At 40.6% G+C, this 14594-nt stretch overlaps 1 protein-coding gene across 2 annotated transcripts; it reads left to right on the top strand.

Moving 5' to 3' along the window:
• The first annotated feature begins 250 nt into the window (after positions 1–250).
• OIP5 (Opa interacting protein 5) lies at positions 251–13903 on the top strand. Of its 2 annotated transcripts, XM_021695556.1 has the most exons (5): positions 251–586; positions 835–901; positions 5597–5719; positions 8608–8689; positions 13588–13903. In XM_021695556.1, the coding sequence occupies exons 1-5, from the start codon at positions 265–267 to the stop codon at positions 13681–13683; spliced, it is 690 nt and encodes a 229-aa protein (XP_021551231.1). In that variant the 5' UTR covers positions 251–264; the 3' UTR covers positions 13684–13903. The 2 variants fall into 2 exon arrangements, with proteins under 2 accessions (XP_021551231.1, XP_044774117.1); XM_044918182.1 differs by lacking the exon at positions 5597–5719.
• Positions 13904–14594: the final 691 nt, after the last annotated feature.

Here is a 14594-nt window from a genome sequence, read left to right as displayed (position 1 = left end):
TAGAGAGTTTAAATTCAAAATGCTCCACTTCTATTGGTTAAAAATGCCCTGAAGGCGGGGTTTCCTGGCGTTGACCAATAGAAACAAAGATTCTCCACCCATCCCCCTCACCCCTCAACACCACTTTGGCGCCGAAGGGCGTGTCCAGGCCGAGTGTGTGGGGCAGAGCCCCCCCCACCGCTGACGATGTCCAATGAGGATGCAGAAACCGTGCTTGGGCGGGGCCAGGTGCGTGTTCGAAACAGAGGCGCGGGCTGCGGGAAGATGGCGGCTCGGCCGAGGCGGCATTGTTCGCGATATGCAAAGCTTCCACGGGGTGATTTTTGTGATGGCGCTAAGAAGACAACTGACAAACACTCTTGTACGACTTCTATGGAGTGGGACACGCAGGTAGTGAACGGGTCTTCGCCGCTTGGCCCCGCAGGCCTGGGGACGGAGGAGCTGCCATCCAGCCCGCGGTTGCCGTCGTGGCTGCAGCCCGAGAGGTGCGCCATGTTCCAGTGCGCACAGTGCTACGCCGTGCTCGCTGACTCTGTGCACCTCGCCTGGGACCTGTCGCGGTCCCTCGGAGCCGTGGTCTTCTCCAGTGAGTGGGGGCGGAGTCTGAGGAAGGCGGAGGAGGGCCAGAGAGGGGGTTCCAGCTTTCTCACGGGATGGTCGAGAGCGGGTGGTGAAAAAGCCGGGGTGAAGATTTAGAAGGAAATTAACCCCTCTGCCAGGGGTGGGGGCAACTTTTCATGATTTTTGTGGCTATGATGAGTCTATCTGTAGCGGGTAGGTTTTCCCTTTCAAAGCTTCACAGTTACTCCTTCTGACCCGTGTTTGTCTTCCTAGGAGTCACCAATAACGTGGTTTTGGAAGCTCCCTTCCTAGTTGGTATTGATGGTTCGCTCAAAGGCAGGTATGTACTGGGAGTTCTCGACTGGTTTCTAGTCCCTCACTTAGTAAGACTGAGGAGCGTAGAACCGACATGCACAAGGTGAAAATGGTTTGTTCTTATTTGCGCTAGAAGCTTATTCAGTCCTTACAGTGTATTTGAAGGATGTTTCTTTTACCTGTTTGCGACTTGTAGGAACTTGATGTATTAATGAAATGGAAAGGTTGTATTTGTGTGTAGATTTTAAGATCTTTCTGAGGGCCACATCTCTAGTGGCTTGTGCAAGTGAAGTGAGGCTAAGACGGTATGGGAAAAGGGAGAAAAGTACCTTTTGGTGTATAGTGAGAATCATTATAAACTACAATCCTTTGAGATAACTAGGACTTTTAAATTTGCATTTTACTTGGAGTTTGTAATAAGCCATGGTAGGACTATTTCTTCTGTAATCTAGGGAACCTGGGGAAGAACACAAGTTGAATGTTAAGGACTTGAATACCGAGGGTAAACTGCATCTTTCTGTGCTGTGATCTACAAGTGACAACGAAGTGCTCAGTGATTTTAGTATTAGAAGGCTCCTTAATTTTGAGCGTTGGCTTTTACAGCAAAACAATTCATCCTGACCACAGTTTTAGGGTTAAATAAGGCATAGGAATTCTTAGTTGCTTTACTCAGTAACCAGAAAGAGTTTTGCAGTTCCTCTTTCCCAACTGAAAGAGCCTAGCTATCCTTACCAGAGTGTCCTCTTTCCACCCAAAGGGAACAGGGAAGAAGAGAATAGTGATTTGCTTGGAATTGGGTTATTTGGGGCCAGAAGCAGAAGCTCTCCAAATGTCTTTCTTAGAATAGGATAAGACATCTAGACACATGCTGTCCAATACTGTAACCATTAGCCATGTGTAGCTGTTGAGCACTTAAAATGTGGCCATCCTGGGGCGCCTGGGTGGCTCAGTTGGTTAAGCGACTGCCTTCGGCTCAGGTCATGATCCTGGAGTCCCTGGATCGAGTCCCGCATCGGGCTCCCTGCTCGGCAGGGAGTCTGCTTCTCCCTCTGACCCTCCTCCCTCTCATGCTCTCTGTATCTCATTCTCTCTGTCTCAAATAAATAAATAAAATCTTTAAAAAAAAAAAAATGTGGCCATCCTGAATTGGGAAATACTGTGAGTGCAAAATATACACTGGATTTTGGAGACTTGATACAAAAAAAATTAATAGTTTAAAAATATTGATTACATGCTGAAATGATATTTTTGATATATTGGGTAGTATAAAATGTATTAAAACTAATTTCACCTGTTCATTTTGAATTTATTTATTTTTTATTTATTTAAGATTTTATTTATTTATTTGACAGAGAGACATAGCAAGGGAGGGAACACAAGCAGGGGGACTGGTAGAGGGAGAAGCAGGCTTCCCACAGAGCAGGAAGGCCCTATGTGGGGCTCGATGGGATCGTGACCCAAGCCGAAGGCAGACGCTTAACAACTGAGCCACCCAGGCGCCCCTTGAATTTATTTTTAACATGACAGAAAACTTTAAATTACTTATATAGCTCATATTACATCTCAACTGGATAGTACTGATCTAGATGGTTTCTAAAACACTGGAGGGAAATTCCCAAGTATTTGTGTACTTTTAGAATTAGGGGAGCCATGGGACTTGGCAGGAAGAGATTTGTCAGGAAATGGTTCATGGGCTTATAGAGGGTGAGAAGTCCCAAGAGCTGTAGTTGGCAAGCTGGAGACACAGCAGAGCCAGTGTTTTAGATCTAGTCCAAGGCCACAAGCCTAGAACCAGGAGAGCCAAAGTGTAAGTTCCAGTCCAAAAGCCAGAAGGCTCTAGACCAAAGAAGAGGCTACATTTCAGTTCAAGTTCAAAGGCAGGGGGTAAACAACAATGTCTCAGGTTAAAGCAGTCAGGCAAGAGGAGTTTCCCTTTATTTCTGACAGGGTCAGCCTTTTGTTCTGTTAAGACCTTCAACTGATTAGATGCGGGTCCCCAAATGGGGAGGACAATCTGCTTTACTCAGTCTACTGATTCAAGTGTTAATCTCATTCAAAAACACATTCAGAATAATGTTTGACCTAATAACTGGGTGCCATGTGGCCTAGTCAAGTGGACCATAAAATTTAACCATCACTTGTTAACTTGGCACCCACACGCATCTCCTAAAACCATACTTAATCTCCAAATAAAGACAATAACAAAGTCATAATTCTGTCTAACATGTTACAACTATCATGCATACAACTGAAAACACACTAACCCCTTCTCTGGAAAAGGAAGTTAAAGTCCTTAAATGACGTTTACATTTCTCTTTGATCTCTTGTAATTTAAATACTGTGATATAAAACTAGTAATACTTAAATAGAATGTATAGTTTGATATAGTAGTATGATATAAAGTATGATCTTATATAATGGAATAAGAGAAGAACAGAGATAAACACTCAGACACACAAACTTACTCATAACAAAGTACAGAGGAAATACTCATGACAATTACAGTCCTCATTTCTGTAACTGGTCCCTTGGTCATAGCTGTATTTGTAACTACCTTCTTCCACTACCCATCTGTATCCCCTTTTGCCTTCAGCGAGCACTCAGCTGGTCATGGTTCTTTTCCTGGTGTGGTAATGCAGACCTTCATTTTTGAAGGACTTGAGCCATTAGCGGACTAATATTCAATGAAATATTTTATATTGCACACATAAGCATAATTTGGGGATTTTTTCACATTTTTGCCCTGTGCCATAAATTAGTATCTATCAGACATTTTTCTATAGGTACTGTGCTTTGTCTGATACCATTAATTCCTACAGAGGAATTAATTCAAATTAATGCAGTTTATTTCATGGCTTGCTTTTTGGTTACTGTATTCACAAAAACACAGTACTACATGTGTGGTGTGGGACTTAATTTACCAATGAATTGGGATACTGTATTGCTTGGTCTTTTTTAGTATACACTGACATGAATCTTTTTCTCTGTAGTCATATGATTTTTATACTCTATTGATGCAGTTTTACTGCATAGTATATTTATACAAATACTTTTTTCCCTTACCAAACCACTTTAAAATTGTTTTTAGGAGGTGCCTCGCTGGCACAGTTGGAAGGGCATACAACTCTTGATCTCGGGGTCGTTGGTTTGAGCCTCATGGTGCGTGTACAGAGTGAGTGAGAGAGTGAGTGAGTAAATAAATAAATAAATAAAAATAAGTTTTCAGTACATGCCTGATGAAACATAATTTTTTTTTTAATTTTTATTTATTTTTTTTAAGATTTTATTTATTTATTTACTTGAGAGAGAGAGAGAGAAGAACAGCATGAGAGGGGATAGGGTCAGAGGGAGAAGCAGGCTCTCCGCCGAGCCGGGAGCCCGATGTGGGACTCGATCCCAGGACTCCGGGATCATGACCTGAGCCGAAGGCAGTCGCTTAACCAATGGAGCCACCCAGGCGCCCACAGTTAATTTTTTTCTTAAAACATTTCTTCATAGGGACTCCTGGGTAGCTCAGTCGTTAAGCATCTGCCTTCGGCTCAGGTCATGATCCCAGGGTCCTGAGATCGAGCCCCGCATTCCTGCTCCGCGGGAAGCCTGCTTCTCCCTCTCCCACTCCCCCTGCTTGTGTTCCCTCTTGCGCTGTGTCTCTCTCTGTCAAATAAATAAATAAAATCTTAAAAAAAAAAAAATTTCTTTGTAGTATTTAGGATACCTGGGTGGCTCAGTCAGTTAAGCAGATGCCTTTGGCTCAGGTCATGATCTCAGAGTCCTGGGCTCCCTGCTCAGCAGGGAGCCTGCTTCTCCCTCTGCCTTTGCCTGCCGCTACCCCTGTTTGTGCGCTCTTTCTCTCTCTCTTTGATAAGTAAATAAAATCTTAAAAAAACAAAAAATATTTCTTTGTAGTATTTGGATATGTCTTATGTATCAGCAGATATGGTGAGTGACTTACCCAAGTGGTATAACTAGAATCATTACCTGTTTCCTCACTCAGTAATCTTTCAGAGGATAAAAGAAAAGAAAATAGATGGCTTGCTAGGGTAATAGAATTTCTTTTCTTTTTTCTCTTTTGGCATTTTGTCTGGGTATTTTTTTAAGTTAATTTTTTATTACATGTGCAAAAGAAAAATCCTGATTTGAGTTCTATTAATAAATTGCTTGGTAAACCCCAACCAACTTGATTATTTTTCTTAAGCTAGAAATTGGTTTAATAGTAGCTAATTTATATGGTCATGTGTAGTTTTTTTTTTTTTTTTAAAGATTTTATTTATTTATTTGACACAGAGGGAGAGATAGCGGGAGAGGGAACACAAGCAGGGGGAATGGGAGAGGGAGAAGCAGGCCTCCCGCAGAACAGGGAGCCCGATGCGGGGCTCGCTCCCAGGACCCTGAGATCATGACCTGAGCCGAAGGCAGATGCTTAACGACTGAGCCACCCAGGCGTCCCAGGTCATGTGTAGTTTTATATGTTAAAATGTTAATCTGATTTTAGTATGATTTTTCTGCTTTTCAAATGTAAATTATTCTATAAGTGATAGTTGTACATCCATAATAATCTAGGATGTAATTATATTAAAAGCTGAGTTAACCTTTCTTGAATATGTCATTTCTTCAGTCTCACTCCGATTATAGCACAGTTTTTAGGAGAACTGGTTCCAGAGACTGGTTATTTTATATTTCTTCTCTGATTTTCTTACCCATATTCTATTTTTCATGCCAGCACTTACAACCTTTTATTCTGTACTTCCTGTGGGATTCCCATTGGTTTCCATTTGTATTCTACCCATGCTGCCCTGGCTGCCTTGAGAGGTCACTTTTGCCTGTCCAGTGACAAAATGGTGTGGTGAGTAGACTTAAGATATTCTTTATCAAATACATTTTAAAAGAGTTTCCAGAAAAGGCAGAATGTTTGTACCAAAGAAAATGCTACAGCAAGGCACTGTCTCTTATACAAAAAGATGGGCAGTGGGACCAAAATATAGTTTCATAACATTATGCTCATTTTAGAAGTCTTATGATCATACCATGTCTTAATAAGCTTACCATGGAATAGATGAGAGGATATTCTTTTTTACAGAAACTTCTGGAAGATAAGCTTTTTGCAAAATAATGTGGTAATAGGCACTTTTTGGGTTTGTGCCCAGCCCCTTTTTCTTTCCCTTTAGAGTGGGACCTTGTGGCCATGTTTTTTATCATATGTGATACCACTCCCAGGTGATAGGATCAAGAATGAATACCTGACCTAAGCTAAGCCAAACTCCTATTCTAGGAATTTGAAATAAGGACCCAGAGACACTAGTCATTTGTAGATGGCACTGGTGCCAAAGTTGGGAAATGAAAGATCTAGGTTTAAGGTAGCTATTTTCTGTTATGCATGTGGATGTGGTGAAATCTTGTCTGCAAAAAAGAATGAAGCAGATAGATATCCAAAGAAAAGTAAAAAAATAATGACTTTGTGGCCTCATAGAATCAGATAAAGTACCATACTTGTTGTTTCTTCTTATGTAGTACTTTGAATATTTATCTTCCTAATACTACTGTCACTTAAGCTTTTTTTGTTTATTATAACAAACTAAAACATCTATCATAGTCTTTTCTTGACCATTAAAAACAAAAAAACAAAAACAGCCATCGATGACCTAGTTTGTGCTAGGCATTATGCTTACCTCACTGAGTTCTTAATAGAAGAAAACTGGGACTCAGAGAGGTTGGAGGAGCTGATATTTTAATCTGTCTTAACTCCAAAGCTTATTTTTGTTTCATTAAACAAAGTTTCCTTTTTCTCATTCAATGTGCTTAGATCGGTGTCTCTAGCTGAGCTATATATGACAAAATAATAAAACTCATAAGTAAAGCTCGTCCTTCATTCACGAGGGTGTTCAAAATGCATTAGGTATACTATTTGTTCTTCACTGCAAATTTTCTTTTTTTCTTTCTTCATTGCAGATTTTCAACAAGAAATATATACTTGAGATGGATTGATAATTTACTCCCAATTTCTAATTTGTTCCTAAATATTTTTTTTTAAGAGTTTATTTATTTATTTGATAGAGAGAACACAAGTAGGCAGAGCAGCAGGGAGAGGGAGAAGCAGGCTCCCCGCTGAGCAGGGAGCCCAATTTGGGGCTTGGTACCAGGACCCTGGGATCATGACCTGAGCCGAAGAAGGATGCTTAACTGACTGAGCTACCCAGGTGCCCCACTTCTTAAATAATTTCTATCTAGAATTAAGTTTAAAGAGGGGGGAAGGGCGCCTGGGTGGCTCAGTTGGTTGGGCGACTGCCTTCGGCTCAGGTCAGGATCCTGGAGTCCCGGGATCGAGTCCCGCATCGGGCTCCCTGCTCGGCGGGGAGTCTGCTTCTCCCTCTGACCCTCCCCCCTCTCATGTGCTCTCTCTCATTCTCTCTCAAATAAATAAATAAAATCTAAAAAAAAAAAAATAAAGAGGGGGGAAAAGTGTTTGTAAATGTGTGCTATTAGTAACCTCAAATCTTCTTTAAAAACAGTTAAAAGTAGTTGTTCCAGCTGAGCTGTAATTGAATTTTTGCTTAGGGAAGTTAAGTTTTTTGTAACAAAAAATTTTTGATATAAATTTGTAAAGTATAATAGGATTTTAAGTAATTTCTTAATCTTTAAAATGAGGAGTTGGGACTCAAAGGTCAGTATATTCTTTTTGATTAAGTAGAAATTAGGCAAGTATAGGTAGCATGAGTCTGGGAAGATAATAATCTATGTCTGTGTGTATCAGAATGAATTTGGTTGCGAGTAAAAGAAAACCTGATTGACAGTGGCTTTAACAAGTAAGGAGTGGGGTAATTGGCTGCTCCAGGAGTCCTCCAGTGGTTCAGCCACAATAGGGCTCTAGATAGCATCTCTGTTTCTCTTGGCCTTTTCCTCTTGGAATCTACTGCAATTATAAGCATTACATATATAGGCAATAGCATCCCCAACCAGAAGGATATGGGAAGTGGGAACACAGGGAATGATCTCATTTTATCATCAAAAGTGTCCTTATTATTGGCCAGAACTATGTCACATGATTGCCTTAAGGTGGGAAAGCAAATATGTGAGAGGAGGGAATAAGATTGCCACACTTGGCTTAGCACAGTTCTGATTCATCTGCTAGGATTGAGGATACTCCTGTCCTAAACAAAATCTGGATTCTTGGGTGCCTGGGTGGCTCAGTCAGTTAAGCGTCTGCCTTAGGCTCAGGTCATGATCCCAGGGTCCTGGGATTGAGCCCTGTGTCGAGCTCCCTGCTCTGTGGGGAGCCTGCTTCTCCTCTGCCTCTGCCTCTCTTTCTCTCTGTCTCTCATGAATAAATAAAATCTTTTAAAACAAAACAAAGCAAAATCTGGGTTCTGTTAACAAGAAAGAAGTTAGGAATGACTACTTGGTAGGTAACCAACCGCATTTGTCACCATATGATAACTTTTCTTCTAACTGCTATGTGATTTAGTTATTCGTACAACCTGGTTTATGTGTTTTAATTTGTCATGGGATAATTTTGTCCGCTGTATTCCTGGCTGGTAAGGGGTGAGATGAGACACAGAGTCTCTGATGATTTCTTAATTGAGAATGTGTTTTTCTTACAAAATACAATATGAATGTTGAAATGAAAATCTGTAAGGAGGCTGTCTTTGCCTGACATTGCTTTAGAGGTCAAGTTTTGTTCATTGATAATCTTATCTGTAGGATGATACTAATATTTTCTCTATATTTTCTATCCAGCTATCTGTTAAAAACAAAAGCCATAGTAAATGCCTCTGAGATGGATATTCACAACTTGTCTCTACCAGAAAAAGTTGCAGAGGTAAAATTTCATGATGGTTGTATGTTTCCTGTAATACAGGCATACCTCAGAGATATTGTGGGTTCAGTTCCAGACCACCACAGTAAAACAAATACCGTAATAAAAAGCAAGTCAACTTATTATTTTGGTTTCCCAGTGCATATAAAAGTTATGTTCACGTTATACTGTAGTCTACTAAGTGTGAAATAGCATTATGTCTAAAAAAAACAATGTACACACCTTAATTAAAAAGTACTTTATTGCTAAAAGTGCTAACCATCATCTGAACTTTCAGGGAGTTGTAACTGTTGATCACAGATCACCCTAATAAATATAATAATAATGAAAAGTTTAAAATATTCTGAGAGTTACCAAAATGAGACAGAGCCATGTAGTGAGCAAATGCTGTTGGAAAAATGATGCCAACAGACTTTCTCACCCAGGGTTGCCACAAACCTTCACTTTGTAGAAAATACAGTATCTTTGAAGTACAATGAAGCAAAAAGCACAATAAAATGAAGTATGCCTGTATAGACAACTCCTGGCAGTTTATTCCAATGAATTCGGTGGTGATAAAATGGTGTAATACTCCAATAATCCTGTATTCCTGGTTTGGCATTCCTGACTGAATTTGTGACACAAAGCCAGATAGTGTAATGTCCAGTTCAAGAGGAGGAAGAAAGCTGCTTAGCTCCTGGATTTCCTCTACTCTCCCCTCTGTGCTGGGAATGGACACCATCATCTTTCTTAGATCTGTCCATCCTTTCTTTTTTTCTCTCTTTTTTAAAGATTTTATTTTTAAATAATCTCTACACCCAACGTGGGGCTTGAACCTACAACTCCCAATCGAGAGTCATAGGCTCCTCCGAGTGAGCCAGCCAGGTGCCCCAGATCTGTCCTTTCTGTAAGCACTTCATGTTTAGATGTCTCAGGAAAGCGGTGAAATGATCATTTAGGAATTCTTATCAAATGGATTTTCCTAGTGGTTGATAGTTTTGAAGTTGAAGAAAGCAACTTTGTTTTGGTAGCTTACTGACTCTTTCTGAGTGGAAATTTGGCTAAAACGTCACTACCTGCAGAAGAACAACCTTAGAATTTATTGTTCATTTTGTTTTCAGTATTGTTAATAGTTTATTCCTTGCTCATTATACATTTTATAACCAATGGCATTTATTTTCCAAAGTTTAAGTATCTTTTAGGACAGGGGAAGAATGATTTTAGGGGGTGTTGTTTTGCATAGCTAACTAAGCTCATGAAACCATGTTCTAAGCCAGGTGTTGGCAAACTTTTTCTATAAAGGACCAGATGACAAATATTTTAAGCTTTGTGACCATTCATTCGCAAGTACTCAACTCTGCCATTGTAGCACAAAAGCTGCCTTGGACAAATATATAAACAAACGGGTGTGGCTGTGTTGCAGTAAAACTTAATTTACATAAATGGGCAGCAGGGTATCCTGCAGTCACAGGGAGCCAACCTTTGCTCTAAGCAACCAAGTTGATGAGAGGGGTCAGTAACTATTTTCACTGGTATGGGAGATAACTTCTAGAATGGCAGCCTGAGGAACTCCATGGACCAACCCCCCCCCCCAGCAAAACTGCCATATCTGAATAAAATTACAAAGGAAACAACCATTTTAAAATTTTTTTTTTTTAAGATTTTATTTATTTATTTGAGAGAAAGAATGAGCTAGAGAGAGAGAGTATGAGAGGGGGGGAGGGTCAGAGGGAGAAGCAGACTCCCCACTGAGCAGGGAGCCCGATGCGGGACTCGATCCCGGGACTCCAGGATCATGACCTGAGCCGAAGGCAGTCGCCTAACCAACTGAGCCACCCAGGCGCCCAGGAAACAACCATTTTAAATCAGTAAGAAATTTTCCTCAAGGCATAAAGCAAATGAGACATTTATTTAAGAAAACGTACAAAGCTTCTGTAAGAACAGTGAAGCCCGGTGGCATTTGAGCCTGCTCCCTCTGTCTCATGCCTCTCTACCTCAGAGGAAGGGAGGCTCTGGGCAGCTGTAGCCAAGAACACAGGGATCATTTTTTGCCCTAGCTCCCAGTTGAGGGCTGTGGTATCTTCCCAGGAGGGGCAGGCTATCAGGAATTCTCATCAGAAGCTCTATTCCAGTCAAAACCGGCCACTGGTAGGTGCAAGTTCTACCACCGGCACAGCAGGGTAAGTACTAGGAGCCCATTCACTTGCCCCGGCTTGCATGTAGGCCAGAGGTCTCACACGGCAGAGGTAAGCCAAGAAGAACAGAAGCGGGCACCTATACACAGCACTCTGCTTATAAAGCAAGGGTGTCATTCCGAGAGACACTGGCCCCTAGGTTGGGAGGGGCCAGGCTAAGAGGCAGACTGTAAAAACTGCCCCTCTCCCCCCGCCACACAAGGGAACTGCTGCCCCAAACAGTAGAGATTTTGAGGAAAGCAATCAAGAGGAAGCTGGTAGTTCCATGAGAGCAACAAGCTAAGCCATAGATTCATTTGAAGGTTACCAGACAGAATCAGGGAATAGACAGCTAAGAAGAGCCCTCCTGGCGTCAGAAGAACAACAAAAAGACTGGCTACCAGGGCGCCTGGGTGGCTCAGATGGTTAAGCGTCTGCCTTTGGCTCAGGTCATGATCTCAGGGTCCTGGGATCGAGTCCCGCATCGGGTTCCCTGCTCAGTGCAGAGCCTGCTTCTCCCTCTCCCTCTGCCACTCCCTCTGCTTGTGCTCTTCTATCTCTCTGTCAAATAAATAAATAAAATCTTTAAAAAAAAAAAAAAAAGACTAGCTACCAGTCTTTTAAAGACTACCCCTACAAATGGGGGAGGGGTCCTGAATTTAACTGGATTAGACTGTTGAGCAATTTATGTCCCAGGGCATTGTCCAAACCTGTAGAGCACTCAGCCCAGCAATTAGTGAAGGCGAACAGCTTGAACAGCTTGACACTTGACACGAAGATCAGGGAAACACTGAAAGAGAACCTGCTGAAACCACTGTCCTTCCAGGTGACTGCACATATTCAAGGCTGGGTTCTCTGAGGACTGACAGCAGACTCTCATATGGTGGGGAAAAGAGCTATCAGTGAAATACTCTCTCCAGCTCACTAGAACAGATAAGTAGACAACAAGCTGAGGACTGGGTGTTTAGTATCCAGAGTTACTATAATATATTATTTGAAATGTCCAATTTGTGGGGTGCCTGGCTGGTTCCATTGGTGGATGTGTGACTCTTAATCTTGGGCTTGTGGGCTCGAGCCCCATGTTGGTTACTTAAAATCGTAAAAAAAATTTTTTTTACAAATAAATGTATAGTTTGCAACAAAAAATTAGAAAACACTCAAAGAGCAAAGTATGACCCATACATGGGATAAAAAGCAGGCATCTATAACTGCCTACGAAAGGGTCCAGATGTTGGACTTAGCAGACAAAGCCTTCGAAGCAGCTATTATAAATAGGTCCAAAAAACTAAAGGAAACTGCTTAAAGAAGTCAAGGAAGGTATGATGACAATATCTCATCAAATAGAGGATATCCTTAAAGAGTTAGAAATTATAAAAAAGAACCACTTGGAAATCCTTGAGTTGAAAAGTACAATAACTGAAATGACAAATTCACTAGAGGGGCTCAGCAACAGATTTGAGCTGCCCAAAGAAAGAATCAGCAAATTGGAGACAGATTGATGAGGTTATGGAATCTGAAGAAAAAAGAATGAAGGAAAGTGAACTGAGCTTAAGACATCTCTTGGGCACCATCAAGCATACCTAAATATTCTTTGGTAAAAGGGATACATACCAAAGGAGTAGAGAAGTAGAAAAGATATTCAAAGAAAAAATAGTAGAAAAATTCCCAAATTTGATGAAAAACATTAATTTACATATCCAAAACCTCAACAAGCCCACGTAGGATAAACAGAAGAGATACATACCCCAACACATCATAGTAAAAATGAAGAGTGAACAAAATCTTGAAGGCGACAGAGAAATGATTCGCCACATCCAGGGGTACTCCAAGAAGATTAAGAGGCTCTAGAGTTACCTATTTAAGCAGCATTTCCTGATGAATTTTTATTATTCTTCTATCTTGGATGATAATAAAAAGATTTAGTGTATGGTGCAAATTATGTCAGAAATAAGATTTTTGTTGACTTCAACAGAAGATTGTTATCCATAATTCTGTATTCAATGATAACTTTATTTACTAAGCACATGTTGTATGCTAAATAATACCATTAAGTTTGGTTCTTGATTTAGCTATTCTTAGGTGAAAGAACTATTGAAAATTCCCTAATTACCACAAACACAGGTTCTTAACCCAACAACCAGGGCTACTTTTGAAGGCCATTAGCAGAATATTGAAGAAAGGCGTTTGTTACTGTGAACAAAGAGGGGAAAAAAGATTCTTGCCACTAGAAAAGGAGGGGAAGACTTATTGATGCTGCTCTCCACAAACTTTCTTACCCCACCGTATTCTTGTCTTCCTTCCCAATACTTGGCGTTTAAACCTGGTGAAAAGGGGTAGGAAGGAGGGAGACAGAGAAGAGTGATGCTCAGCAGTGGCTGGTCTTTTTTCATATGAAACTTTGTATCTGAGGATCTTACTGTGCTCTGGGTTTGTTGCATAAAGTTCTTTCAGAAATAGAACAAGCATATTTATGTAGTGTGTTGAGACATTGTCCTCTCTCAATCACTAGTTTAAATTTGAAGTGGCTTCTAGAATCATCAAATTGAGTGTTAAGCTTAAGATGCCCTGATACCAGGGCACCTGAGTGGCTCAGGTCATGAACCCAGGGTCCTCTGCTCAGCAGGGAGCCTGCTACTCCCTCCCCCTCTGCCTGCAGCTCTGCCTCCTTGTGCTTGCTCTCTGTCAAATGAATAAATAATAAAATCTTAAAAAAAAAAATACCCTGATACCTATTCATTTTTCTTCCAGCTGAAAGAGAAGATAATGTTAACACATACTCACTTACATTCACTGATGAAGATTCTGAAAGAAGTAACTCCCAACCAGCCCAAGCCAGAAAACTGATCCAGAATTAAAGCCTAAGTATCAGGTTCAGGCCTTATTGCTATCTTCTATCAACAGGTGCTATTTGATCAATTCTTGAGAAAGATCAGCTTCAAGAAGGGCTGGGAACTGTGGTTTATTATGCTTACCTCTAGGCTGATTTTCCAAACGATTTGTGAAGCTGTTTCTAGAAGATGAGAAACTAAGGAAGCTTCTGTCCAGGTTTTATAGCAATTTGCCTTAAGAACTTATTTTAGATTATCAGTTATATTTATTTCTGAAAACATATTTTACTGCAAATTTAGGTTGATTAGGAGGCAATGTCCTGTGAGTGGTCTGATATAAAGATGCATGGTTGTTATGAAAATAGAGTTGTATTTAATGTTGACTACTGTTATTTCTACATGGAGCAGTTATGGTGAAGACTGAGAAACCATTTTTTTTCTTACGTAAAATATCGGTATATATATATTCTGTAGGTGATACTCAATAAATTAATTGGATAATATACAATTTGTCTTTCTCTTTTCATTTCTAAACTGGGTAATAATGAGAGGTAACCGGGTAGTAATGAGAGGAATGATAAACATCAAACATTCACCAAAATGCTGTTTTTTCATGTTTTGCTTTATGTACCACTTAGGCTCAGTACCTTATCATTATTATTCATTTAATAAAAGTATACTAACTTCTGAGGATAAAAGGTAAGCAGAAAGCAAAAAGCCACTCTCTACCTGCACAGAGTTTATATCTCATTAGAGGTAGACATTCAAATAACCAGATGAATACATGTGAAATTACTACTCTGTCTTGAAGAAAAGGGACATAGAGCTACCAGCACATACAGCAGGTAACGGACCTGGTCTGGGGGTCAGGAATGGCTGCTCTGAGGAAGTGACATTTCAGCCTTGGTCTGAAAGAGTAGGGGTTAT

Source organism: Neomonachus schauinslandi, chromosome 9, assembly GCF_002201575.2.
Source record: "Neomonachus schauinslandi chromosome 9, ASM220157v2, whole genome shotgun sequence".
Lineage (NCBI taxonomy): Eukaryota > Metazoa > Chordata > Mammalia > Carnivora > Phocidae > Neomonachus > Neomonachus schauinslandi.
The sequence above is the reverse complement of the archived record's forward strand: the minus strand, read 5'-3'. Positions and strand labels throughout refer to the sequence as shown.